The sequence below is a fragment of the Barbus barbus genome (genome assembly GCF_936440315.1).
Source record: "Barbus barbus genome assembly, chromosome: 10".
In the NCBI taxonomy this organism is placed as follows: Eukaryota; Metazoa; Chordata; class Actinopteri; order Cypriniformes; family Cyprinidae; genus Barbus; species Barbus barbus.
Genome location: NC_136738.1, coordinates 529,212 through 541,632, shown reverse-complemented (window position 1 = coordinate 541,632; position 12,421 = coordinate 529,212). Strand labels below are relative to the sequence as shown.

General features: G+C 38.1%; 1 protein-coding gene across 1 annotated transcript; it reads left to right on the top strand.

Annotated features, from left to right (window-relative positions):
• The first annotated feature begins 529 nt into the window (after positions 1-529).
• On the top strand, positions 530-9,865 carry pcbp2 (poly(rC) binding protein 2). Its single transcript, XM_079427481.1, has 12 exons — positions 530-784; positions 1,374-1,513; positions 3,606-3,638; positions 3,745-3,861; positions 4,269-4,400; positions 4,484-4,612; positions 6,564-6,638; positions 6,735-6,776; positions 6,899-6,971; positions 7,054-7,109; positions 8,524-8,693; positions 8,846-9,865. The coding sequence occupies exons 2-12, from the start codon at positions 1,421-1,423 to the stop codon at positions 8,880-8,882; spliced, it is 957 nt and encodes a 318-aa protein (XP_079283607.1). The 5' UTR covers positions 530-784; positions 1,374-1,420; the 3' UTR covers positions 8,883-9,865.
• Positions 9,866-12,421: the final 2,556 nt, after the last annotated feature.

The following is a 12,421-nucleotide window of genomic DNA, read 5'->3' as shown; positions in this document are numbered from 1 at the left end:
AATAAACTATACAATAACACTTTCAATAATTAATATGCTGAAAGCACATACTTTGTGCTCAAAATGCGCCTAAGATGCAAAATAATAAACCTAATTGGGGATAGTAAAGATCCATTTTCATAAGCACAAACATAAAATAACAGTTTAAAAAGTTTGTGAAAATAAAAATATTAAATTCGATTATAAAACGTTAAACATGTTAGTTAAATACAGTTGGTTGATTTATTTATTTATATAGTTTAATTTATTATATGCTATATTATGTAATGTCGTGATTCTCTTAGAACAGTATTATTATTTACAGTATCTATTAACAGATCTGGTTTATTGTTTTTCATAGTGTGACTTTTGATTAATTGTTTTAAAACCAGTTGTTAGAAATCTTCTAATATATAGATAATACGAATTAGATTTCAATGATGTTTTGACCAATGAACTAGGAAATGTTCCCGGTTTCCTTTTCAGAAATATGGTCGTTTATGCTATGAGTGAATGTCTTTTATTATTGTACCTGTACTGTGATGATCTCAGTTCAGCGGCTCCCAGCCAATCCTCCTGCAGCGCGCGGCGCGGGGCGGGGCGGGGCGGGGCCAGTGCGCGGTGACGTCAGAAAGGTCGTGGGTGAGAGGTGATCGGGACACATCTTGTTGTCTTTGTAAGAGTGGAGCTCGATCACGCAGCCGTGTCTTCCCTCTTCCCCGAATCCTCTCAAAACTCCCTCCCGGACCTCCCCCTCTCACCCTCCGGACCCTCGGACCCTCTCCCCTCCCGCAGCGCGCGTCAGGTGAGGCTTTACCGCGGCTCACGAGCTCAGGAGCGCGAGGGCCCTGCAGGCCGCGGGCTAGCGCTAGCGTTCATGCTAATCGGTCTCCGCGCTTCTCCTGCGATGTTAGTGGATATTTCATCGTTAAACACGGCAGTGCGTCGATTAAACCGTCAAACAAACGCCGTGAACACAGCCCAACCCGGGTTGTTTCGGTTAAAGCGCAGTCCGCCGCTACGACGCTGTGTTACGCAGCTAGTAAACACGAGCTAAAGCAGCTTCACCAGCAGATGTTATATCTACAATCCGCTGATTTAAAACAGGAATTAGCCTCATATTTACACGAGTGGCCTGCTGGGTAAAATTAATATTTATAGTAAATATATTACTGCTGGGTAAGATGAATATTTATAGTAGTTATTACTGCTGGTGAAACTGTGATCTGAATGAATGGCATGTTTACACTCAGAGTTTATTCAGATTAACTCGAGCTATGAAGGGCGGTGTGGATGTTTGACTGCTGTAGTGTTGTTCAGTGACCGTGTGTGTGTGTGTGTGTGTGTGTGTGTGTGTGTGTGTGTGTGTGTGTGTGTGTGTGTGCTGTTGACAGGTTGATCATCCGTGACCAAAGACCCCGAGCTCGACTCATTGATCATCATGGACTCTGGTGTGATTGAAGGAGGACTGAACGTCACCCTCACCATCAGGCTGCTCATGCATGGCAAAGAGGTGGGCAGCATCATCGGAAAGGTGGGTTTGACACAGTGCTGCTCCGTAACACAGGATTTTCTTACTGTCCTTAAGCACTTGAAGGATAAGGTGACCCAAAAATGAAAATTCTGTTAATTACTCGCTCTCAATTCGTTCCAAACCCGTAAGACCTTTGTTCATCTTCAGAACACAAATGAAGATGTTTTTGATGAAATCCGAGAGCTTTCTGACCCTCCATAGACAGCCATGCAACTACCACATTCAGGGCCTAGAAAGGTAGTAATCGATAAAATAGTCCGTGTGATATCAGTCGTTTAACCTTAATTTTATGAAGCTACTGGAATACTTTTTATGCAAAAAGAAAACCAAAATAACTTTGACTATCTTTTACTTGTCTATAGGGGTGGGTGATATGGCAAAAATATCATGTCACGATTTTTTTAGAAATATTACAATTCTTTGTCATGTTTGTTTTACTATTTTGACTGAGCAGTGCAGCAAACTAATTTCCCTTTTATAAAGCCTTACAAGATAACAAAATATAAAAAAGAATGGTGGATATTTAGGCCAAAGTGGGCGAAGATCATTTTTTGTCATTATTTTATATTTGTTATTCAAAATAAGAACAAATATACACAATATACAAGTAAAACAAACAGTGCTTTATTTTCTGGTACAATAGGCATATTTAGCAGCAGCATTCAAGAAATCGAATGAACAGATATACAAATAAAACACTATAAAGATTGATTCCTATTAAAGCAACTGTATTTTTTCAGTCGAGTAGCCAGTTGTTGTTTTTTTTCTCTGTTTTGTTGTTTTAACAGTAAAGAATAAAAATTGCCATCTGTCTGTCGATTCTGTCATGTTTTATTTTTACACCATTTACTCACTCAAAATTACTAATTTTAAATGACTTTTAAACCTGAATGGCTTACTTTCTTCTCCTGAACATATGTGCTATTTTGAAGAAGGTGGAAAACCAAACAGTTGCTGGTCCACAGTTACTTACTTCCATAGTATTTTTTTCCTACTATCAAAGTCAATGTGGACCAGCAACTGTTTGGTTTTCCACCTTCTTCAAAATATCATCTTTTGTGTTCAGCGCTAGAAAGAAATGAATACAGGTTTGGGACTACGTGAGTGAGTAAAATTTTTGTGTGAACTATCCCTTTAATGACAGTCGGCTGCATGTTTAGTTCTGTCCCTTTAAGAGCTGCACGCATGTAATATACATATAATATCCGTTTCTCTCTCAACTGTTTACTTTCATTTTAGACATAATCAACTGAGTCTGTATGTAAACCTTGTGTGTTTTGACAGTATTAGCTCAAAAGATAACGAGTAATCAGGTGCTCTTAGACAGGCTTCAGGTGTACGGGCTCAGAGAAAGTGAAAAGCGTGAATGAAAAGCTTAACTGGCAAGGCTTTAAAACGCATGCAAATAATGCACTTTTGTGATTGTGAGTAAGTGCAGTGTTCCGTGAGTAACTCTACCGCTGAGTTAACGCTGATGTGAATGTCGCTGTACAGTATATTCTAACTCTAACTGATAGAATGTGCGCTGTAGCACGATACTATGATATTTCTTCAAAAGCAGATCGTAAAAGCAATCCTGTGGTTCATAAAGAACAACGAGCTATCACTTTAATTCAGCGCATGCAGTGGAAACGAGTGCTGTACTGCTACAGACACACTGCTCCTGGAATGCACTGCCTGACCTTTTAACTTTTTTTTTTTTATTATTATTCAGATATAGTTTTCATGAAAAATGGCAGAAGATGGCACGGCATTAAAAACAATCCATCCACGCTGGCACTCTACGCTGACACCCGTCTGCACGCGTGCCCTTCATATTTAGTTGAATTGATCTTTTGTGTAAATTGATCATTAACTGTTCTTTATTTTTTAGTTTTATTTTAATGTTTTCATTTAAAAACAATACAGTTGGAAATTTAGAATCAACCTTACATTACAGCCTTACATTATTGTAGTGGCACAGTGAAAATTACCCATAGCACCACCTAGTGGCCAACCAGATCTAATACTGGTATAACTGAGTTTCTGTATGAATGCACCCATACTGTGTTATATGCATTTACTTATAAACGTGTGTCTTGGTATCTTGCAGAAAGGTGAATCTGTGAAGAAGATGCGAGAGGAGGTGAGGTCTGCAGTGTGTCTCTAGCTGTGGTTGTGATGTTTTTCTTCATGTGTGTTAGTGATTGTCTTTCGAGCCTCTCTAAAGGAGCCTGTTGTTCTCTGTGCAGAGTGGCGCTCGGATCAACATTTCCGAAGGGAACTGCCCCGAACGCATCATCACCCTCGCAGGCCCCACCACCGCCATCTTCAAAGCCTTCTCCATGATCATTGAGAAACTAGAAGAGGTACGAACGACTTTCACTAACTTGGGAACTCTGTTTACTCCTCTAATGTTCATTACAAACCATGCTCGGGTCAAAGTGTCTGGATAATTGTTGGTCCCAACATTTTTATCAGTTTTACTGGTAGTCCACTGTATGAATGTTTGGGTATAATATGTTAGTTTGCTTTATTTTGCTATCCTCACTTACATAAATGAAATATAGTGTCCTGCACCCACTAGTTAAAAAAAAAAAAAACACAAATTATATCTGGTGTCTGCATAATGTTTAGTTTGGCTGTATGTGATATTGTGTGGTTTATATCTAATGTTAATTTCTTAAGTTATTTTAAAGAATTGCATTTGATTTCTAAAAGAGAGTGAGCAGCTGTGGTGTCAGTGTGGTAATGTGTGAATGTTGATGTGCACCAGGACATCAGCAGCTCCATGTCCAACAGCACGGCCACCTCCAAGCCCCCGGTCACGCTGCGGATCGTGGTGCCGGCCAGCCAGTGCGGCTCGCTCATCGGCAAGGGCGGCTGCAAGATCAAAGAGATCAGGGAGGTGAGTCAGATCACTCTGTTCAGCTTGATGAAGGGCTTTATTGGTTGGTGAAGATGACTGTTAAGCTCTGTTTCTGTCTGTAGTCAACAGGAGCTCAGGTACAGGTGGCTGGAGACATGCTGCCTAACTCTACTGAGAGAGCCATTACTATCGCTGGGACCCCGCTGTCCATCATAGAGTGTGTCAAACAGATCTGTGTGGTCATGCTGGAGGTAAAACTACACCACCTCACCCTTGACTCTGGCTGCTTTGACTCTTTCTGCTGTCCAATGATGAGTAGTATACCCAAAACTTCCTATGAGTCCTTAAAATTGGCTTTTTTTGTGCTTTTTTCTTGAACACGTAATGTTAAATCAATCATTTAGTGCACTGCAAGTCCATGCTCGCCTGCATACATGTTTGACTGCCACGCCCACATCTCAACATCCAATCCTTAACGATGCCCTTTTTTTGTTAATTTGTTAGATTCAGATTTACATTATTTGCAAAAATGTGTTATTTGCTCATTGTTGCCAAATCCATGGTTTTCTAGGGCCCTATGAAATCAGTTTTATTTTTTCCCCAAGTTCTATTTTTTTTCTAAATTCATTTTTTTTTTCGTTTTAACTCCTTTTTAATGGTAAATATTAAATTGTATTAATCAAAAAGCGTGTCTAATTAATTAATCATGAAACTTTAACATTAATTTATTAAGTGTAACAAATGACATGTTTAGGGCCGTATGAAATGTTTTATTTTTTTCTCACCTTATGTTTTGTTACCAAATTCTGTGTTTTAGCATGTCTAATTATTTGAATGCATACAATTTTTATTTATTCTTACAGTAGCCTTATGAAATGTTTTTTCCCCCTCAGAAATTCTGTTGTGTATTTAAATTTTACTGGTTATCAGATGAAGGCATAAAACGTTGTTGTTGTTGTTAAATATTTTGATACCTTTTCCATAGTGTGCGGGATTTGTTTTGTTTTTATATTTTAATTAATGAAAATTAAACATTTAATTTTTTTGGCAAATAAAGGGGATTTACTATTAAAATGTTTTGTTAAATAGTTTTTTTATTTTTTATATATAACAGTAGTAGTATTTCGTACATTCTAATAAATAATAGTAATATAGCCTATTTCTGGCACAGTGTCTTTAAGTTAAACGAAGCTTTTATTTTGACGGGTTGGCGTGAATACCTTTAAAGTTCTGTGTGTGTATATGATATGATGCTAGTTTTACTCAAATGAAATGGTGAAATGCTTGTGAAGTGACTCTGTTTAGTTTTGGAGATATTGTTAGTTTATTTATGTCCTCATTGAGATGGCAGACGCTGTGTATATAGTAAGCAAAAGCGCGTGTCTGCTCCATTCATACAGAGACGCGCAGAACATGCAGTATTCATATTTAAATTGACTTTTGCGGCTTAATATTTACAGATACTAGTCCATATCGCGATTTGATTGAAGTGGAATGACCTACTGGATTAATTCATCCAAACTTTGACAAATTCTGCGTTAAACTGTCAATTATATTCTTCAAACCCTGATATACTTCAAACGAAATCGAAGAACGAACTGATATGATGTTATTTCGAACAAAATCAGTTCGAAACCGCTCACCAAATGAACTCTCTGGGGAATAAGTGTTCAAATAAGTGTTACACCATACTGCTGCTGCTGCTGTTCTTTAAATAAGCTCATTTAAATGTTATACAATAAATGAAATGCCAAAAGTGCCATACAATAATAAACATGTTTTATCAAATTATGATAACACAAAACATAACGTGTAATAATGTATCCATTTTAATAAAAGCCCTAGCTACAGCATCATTGTATTGTTGTAGTGTTTAGGGCATTCGCGCGAGCGTCACAACATGTTTACATTAATCTACACCCGCCTCCAGCAGCGCAGGGGTGTTGGAATGTTCACCAAAGCAAATATACCTTCGCTTAATCTTTTTTGAACTTCTTTTTGCCCCCAAACGAAGAACGAAAAGGAACTTTGTTTGAAGTGTATCGGTGCTTTAATGATACAGAGTGCACTGATGCCCCTGTGACGCTTGAGTATGAGGAGCTGAATTAGTTCATAGCGCTAAAAACAATGTTGCTTATTGAAGCTAAATCTGATTAGATTGTTAGAATTATTTGACCCATCATCCCTCTGTTCTTGTTTCAGTCGCCTCCCAAAGGTGTGACCATCCCTTACCGACCCAAACCCTCAGGATCGCCTGTCATTTTTGCAGGAGGACAGGTGAGTGTGTTAATGCCACCTGCAGCTGTTGTGTGTGTGTGTGTGTGTGTGTGAGTGAGAGAATGATCTGTGTTTTATCTCAAACGTGTTTTGCAGGCATATGCGGTGCAGGGACAACATGCCATTCCTCAGCCTGATGTAAGAGACAGTTCTTGTGTTTCCTCAATTCTCTGCAACACAGAAGGGTTTGAACCCATTAGCGTTTACAAAGGCAGTGGTTTGACTGTTAAATATCTTGGCGTGCTGTTTTGTCTCCGCAGCTCACTAAACTCCATCAGTTGGCAATGCAGCAGAGTCCGTTCCCTTTGGCCCCCAGCAGCCAAGGCTTCACTGGTAAATCCCGTCTCTCAGACACTTTCTCTGCATCTGGTCTTTTCAGTGGCTGATGGAGCTGATTGTTTTCTCTCTTCTGCAGCTGGTATGGACGCTTCTGCACAGACAGGCTCTCATGAACTGACCATTCCAAATGATGTGAGTTTGCTGACCTGTCATTTCCTACACCAGTGTTGCTATTGCGCGGCTCACCAAGCTTTAATTTGTGGCTCGCATGGCAGTTAATACGATGATATATGATCATGCAGACATTTCATAAAAACAAGCAGGGCTATAACATAACTCATTAAACTAACACTGGACGTGAGTGGCACGACGCGACAAAAGACAATAAAACCCATTATAATCAGTGATTCTGTTTAAACTGGATGTGGCGCAACACAATCCCGTCAGTAAACTGATGCCTCGTTCGGTTTTTAACAGACAGAATGTTCAAATGATTTTTGTCGCTTGTTATTTGCTTTGTCGTGTCCAGTGTAGACAGACTTAGCTGTTCCAGCACAGCACATGGTGTCAGTGTCTTTATTACAAATCATTTACATTTAAAAAAAATAGCAGTAATTAACAGTAGGTTAATAAATAATAAACAGTGGCAGTACAAGATGGAAATATAGACTAGAAAATATATTTAAACTTGCTCTGCCCTTACGTCCATGACACTGACTCACTGCAGAGTTGCCAGCTTTGACCATCTTTCCAGCTCCTTATGCCGGAAGTGCTCTTGCATGGTTAGATGCATGATGGGCTAACTTAGAAATAAAATTACTTAAGGTCTTCCCAGCGTTAAGGTAATCCTGCTTTGTCATTATGGAAAATCGTCTCGTCTCGGTTACAAATTTGACTGGTAAATAAGGAATGACCCCCCCCCCCCCCTGTATTGCATTGCATATTGTATGTTCAGGGATGACAGATTGATAAGCAGACATGCCGTTTATGACTCGATGTAACTCTTGATACTTTGCAGTAAAAGTGGCTCTCATATTGACTTTGTCCTATCAGTGCGGCTCTCATAAAAAGATACAAATAAAGCCCACTGTCCTACACCTTTCTCTCCGGAGGGGAAAATCTGATCACAATATTAGGGCTAACTGTAAAGGGGTAGGAAAGTATTATAATCATGGTGTTCATATGTCTTAATTACTTTTTACAAATTTATAACATTTTTCTTCAATCCCTTGCAGCTAGTATTAGTTTTTGCCGTGATATTAAAAATTAATGTTGAAATGAATTGAAATTTTACTGCTATCACACACCTGCATGAACCTGGCAACCTTGAACCGATCAAGTCCATTCCCAGTCACTGTACTTTCTATTCAAATCCTTAAAAAAAAAAAAAAAAAGTTTCCACAAAAGTTGATGACACACTTTTCGCAGCATTAATAATAATAATTGTCTTGAACAGCAAATCAGCATATTAGACACTGAAGACTGAAGTAATGCCTGCTGAAAGTCCAGTGTAATCAGAATAAATGCCATTTTATAATATATTTAAATAGTGACGTTATTTTAAGTAGTAATCATTCTTCACAATGTTTCTGTTTTTTCCTGACAGTTGATTGGCTGCATCATCGGCCGCCAAGGTGCCAAGATCAACGAGATTCGTCAGATGTCAGGTGCACAGATCAAGATCGCCAATCCAGTGGAGGGCTCGACCGACCGACAGGTCACCATCACCGGCTCACCGGCCAGCATCAGTCTGGCGGAGTACCTAATCAACGCACGGTAACCAACCTGCTCTGTGCTGCATTGTAGGCTTCTAGTCCACATTTCCATTTGCTTTTATTTTATTTATTTATTTATTTTTTTTCATCTCAGCTGACCTGAAACCATTTGCGCACACGTGTAAAGACACCCATCTTCTCTTGTGATTTCAGACTCTCATCCGAGGCAACAGGAATGGCCGCGAACTGATGCTCTCCGCCACCCCACCGCCCCTTTACTCCTCCTCCATCACATTTATGCTCTCTAAGTGCAAAAGGAAACCAAGTATTTTCAACCTAACTTTTCCTTTCACCCACCCCCAGCTATGCTTCATGGATATACACAAGTATTTTATTTATTTATTTCATGAAAATGTTTTTAAAATCCCTTTGCGTACAGTTTTTAATGTCTCTTTTCTTTGCATATTTTGTCAGTTAACATAACCGTATGGAAGTGACAGCGGAGAAAGTGGAAAAATCTGAAAACGCATTAATGTTTTTGTTATCTCAGATTTTTCTTATAAAAACAGAAAAAATAAAAAAGAGAACTACAAATAATAGATTGACCGCTTTCCCTGTATCAAACATTTATTTATTTTAATTTAACTCTAGGAAGTTACAGATTTTAAAATCCTAGAAATGAGCTTTAGAGAATAAGCTCCATTTTTCTGCATCAGATCTGAGGTGTTTCAGGTGATTTTTTTTCTTTTTTTTTTTTTTTGACGTTTGAATATTTGTCATTCCTCAATATTTGTCTTTTTTTTTCTTCTTTATCCTGAAGTTGGTGATTTTGTTTGAGGGAGGGATGGGAGATGCTGCAGTTTCTGCATAAATGACATTACTGGTATAATAATGAGTTGAAAATATTTCTTTTAGAGAGAATATTTTTTTTAACCCTGTGGTGTGGAGCCCAGACTGGAGGATTGCCAATTGACATTTATATGATGATGCGACTGAGTTACTGATCAATTACATGACTAGAAGGAACTTTCTAGAATTAACACTAGTTTCCTCTATACTCTGCTTGAGTAATAGTTATGTTTTCTATTTTATTATTTTTTTGTTTTGTTTGTTTTCTTGGAGGAAGGAAAACCTAAAACCTTTTTGTGCACGTTTTCAGAATATTGTAGATTTGGAGTGCAGCTGGAATGAAGAATTAAACATGCAAAATTAAAACATGAAATGCTGAAACTATGGCATGGTATTGTGTGAATTTGTAATGTTTTTTTTTTGTATAGTCTTGTTTACTATTGTCAACTTTTATTTATTTTTTTGTGGGCTATAAAAAGTTCATAAAATGCTCCATGCATTCACTGAGTTTGGGAGCGTAGGTAAGTCAAAGATTTCAAGTTAATGAAATGGAAGTAGTAAAATTTGAAGAAGAAAAAAAGTCTGGAATCTGAGGGTGCAAAAAAATAAATATTGAGAGAATCACCTTTTTAAAGTTGTCCAAATTAAGTCCTTAGCAATGCATATTACTAATAAAAAATTAAGGTTTGATATTTACAATAAGAAATTTACAAAAAATCTTCACCTGGAGATATGGTTTGGTCCTCACACTGCTATTATACTAAAATAACTTTCTACAGAATTGGTCCAAAGATGGAAGCATCTTGGGGAAAAAATCTCTTGTAGGTATGCAAATTGTATACAGGTGCATCTCAATACATTAGAATGCCATGAAAGTTCTTTTTTTTTATTTTTTGTAAGTTATTTCAAAAAGTGAAACTTTCATATATTTTAGATTCATTACATGTAAAGTAAAACATTTCAAAAGTTTATTTGTTTTAATTTTGATGATTAGAGCTTACAGCTCATGAAAGTCAAAAATCAGTGTATCAAAATATTAGAATATTTACATTTGAGTTTCAGTTAATGGCCATCCCTACAGTATAAATTCCGGGTATCTCTTGTTCTTTGAAACACAATAATGGAGAAGACTGCTGACTTGGCAATGATCCAGAAGATGAACATTGACGCCCTCCACAAAGAGGGTAAGACACAGAGGGTCATTACTGAAAGCTGTGGCTGTTCACAGAGTGCTGTATCAAAGCATATTAAATGCAAAGTTGACTGGAAGGAAGAATTTGGGTAGGAAAAGGTGCACAAGCAACAGGGATGACCGCAAGCTTGAGAATACTGTCAAGCAAAGCTGATTCAAACACTTGTGAGAGCTTCAGAAGGAGTGGACTGAAGCTGGAGTCAGTGCATCAAGAGTCTCCACGCTCAGACGTCTTCAGGAAAAGAGCTACCAAGCCACTTCTGAACCAGAGACAACGTCAGAAGCGTCTTACCTGGGCTGTGGAGAAAAAGAACTGGACTGTTGCTCAGTGCTCCAAAGTCCTCTTTTCAGATGAAAGTAAATTTTGCATTTCATTTGGAAATCAAGGTCTGGAGGAAGAGTGGAGAGGCACAGAATCCATGTTGCTTGAAGTCCAGTGTGAAGTTTCCACAGTCAGTGATGATTTGGGCTGCCATGACATCTGCTGGTGTTGGTCCACTGTGTTTTCTGAAGTCCACAGTCAACGCAGCCATCTACCAGGAGATTTTAGAGCACTTCATGCTTCCTTCTGCTGACAAGCTTTATGGAGATGCTGATTTCATTTTCCAGCAGGACTCGGCACCTGCCCACACTGTCAAAGCTACCTGAAGCTGGTTCAATGACCATGGTGTTACTGTGCTTGATCGGCCAGCAAACTCGCCTGACCTGAACCCCATAGATATTGTCAAGAGGAAGATGAGAGACACCAGACCCAATAATGCAGATGACCTGAAGGCCGCTATCAAAGCAACCTGGGCTTCCATTACACCTGAGCAGTGCCATAAACTGATCACCTCCATGCCACGCCGAACTGAGGCAGTAATTAAAGCAAAAGGAGCCCCTACCAAGTATTGAGTGCATATACAGTAAATGAACAAACATTATATATATATTTTTTTTTTTGCTATTTTTTTTTTTTTCCTGGATGTAAATCAACAGTTACATTTTTAATTACAATTTGTATCTTGAATGCAATTTTTCTTTGTAAAAGTCAAAAAGTTGATCATACTGATTACAAAGTTAAGGATTCATTCGTTTGAACATACATTGAACCAAAAACATTTTAACATCTTAATAATTCCGTATACTTTATTTTTGACAGGACATCCCATGTTTCGGTAGTGACAGTAATGCTTTGGTTGCGACCACATCACGTAACAGAATTTTAACTTGCATACTAAAATAGAAAAGATTTGCATAACTGTACTAAAATTGCTTATTTGCCCCAAATATGAGGATTGTGTTCCCTTGCCACTACCGAAACGACACCAAATGTTTCTGTAGTGTCAATTTTAGAAACTTTTCAACCTAGCTCAAAGATGCTAATCAGCACATGGCTAGCTAGCCCACTTCTGAACAGTGGTAGCATATAAAAACTAAATGTTATGGAAGAACTCCTAAAAAAGTTTGCTTAATTGCAGAAAAATAGGTGTTTGGTGGTGACTTCTTAAAGTTACACACACATTTTTCAGAATTTTTAACATATTTACCTCAAAATGATGGGCCTGTCTGCTCTCCATGTGGCTTTGAGAGAGCACAAATATTTCCTGACCATAAATGTAGGGGTTAGTTAAAATCAGTCTCAGATAATGGACTAAAACACACCGTTTCGGTAGTGACATGAAAAATGCGGGACACTTTTTTTGGCAACACTTTATAATAATGTTCAGTTGTTAGTCATCTATAAGTGATTTCTTAATTATTAACTT

Excerpts from the sequence above, each read along its gene's own strand:
- pcbp2 (XM_079427481.1), top strand. The coding sequence starts at position 1,421 with ATGGACTCTGGTGTGATTGAAGGAGGACTGAACGTCACCCTCACCATC. Across the intron at positions 1,514-3,605 it reads TGGGCAGCATCATCGGAAAG|AAAGGTGAATCTGTGAAGAA; the intron begins GTGGGTTTGACA and ends GGTATCTTGCAG. Across the intron at positions 4,613-6,563 it reads TCTGTGTGGTCATGCTGGAG|TCGCCTCCCAAAGGTGTGAC; the intron begins GTAAAACTACAC and ends TTCTTGTTTCAG.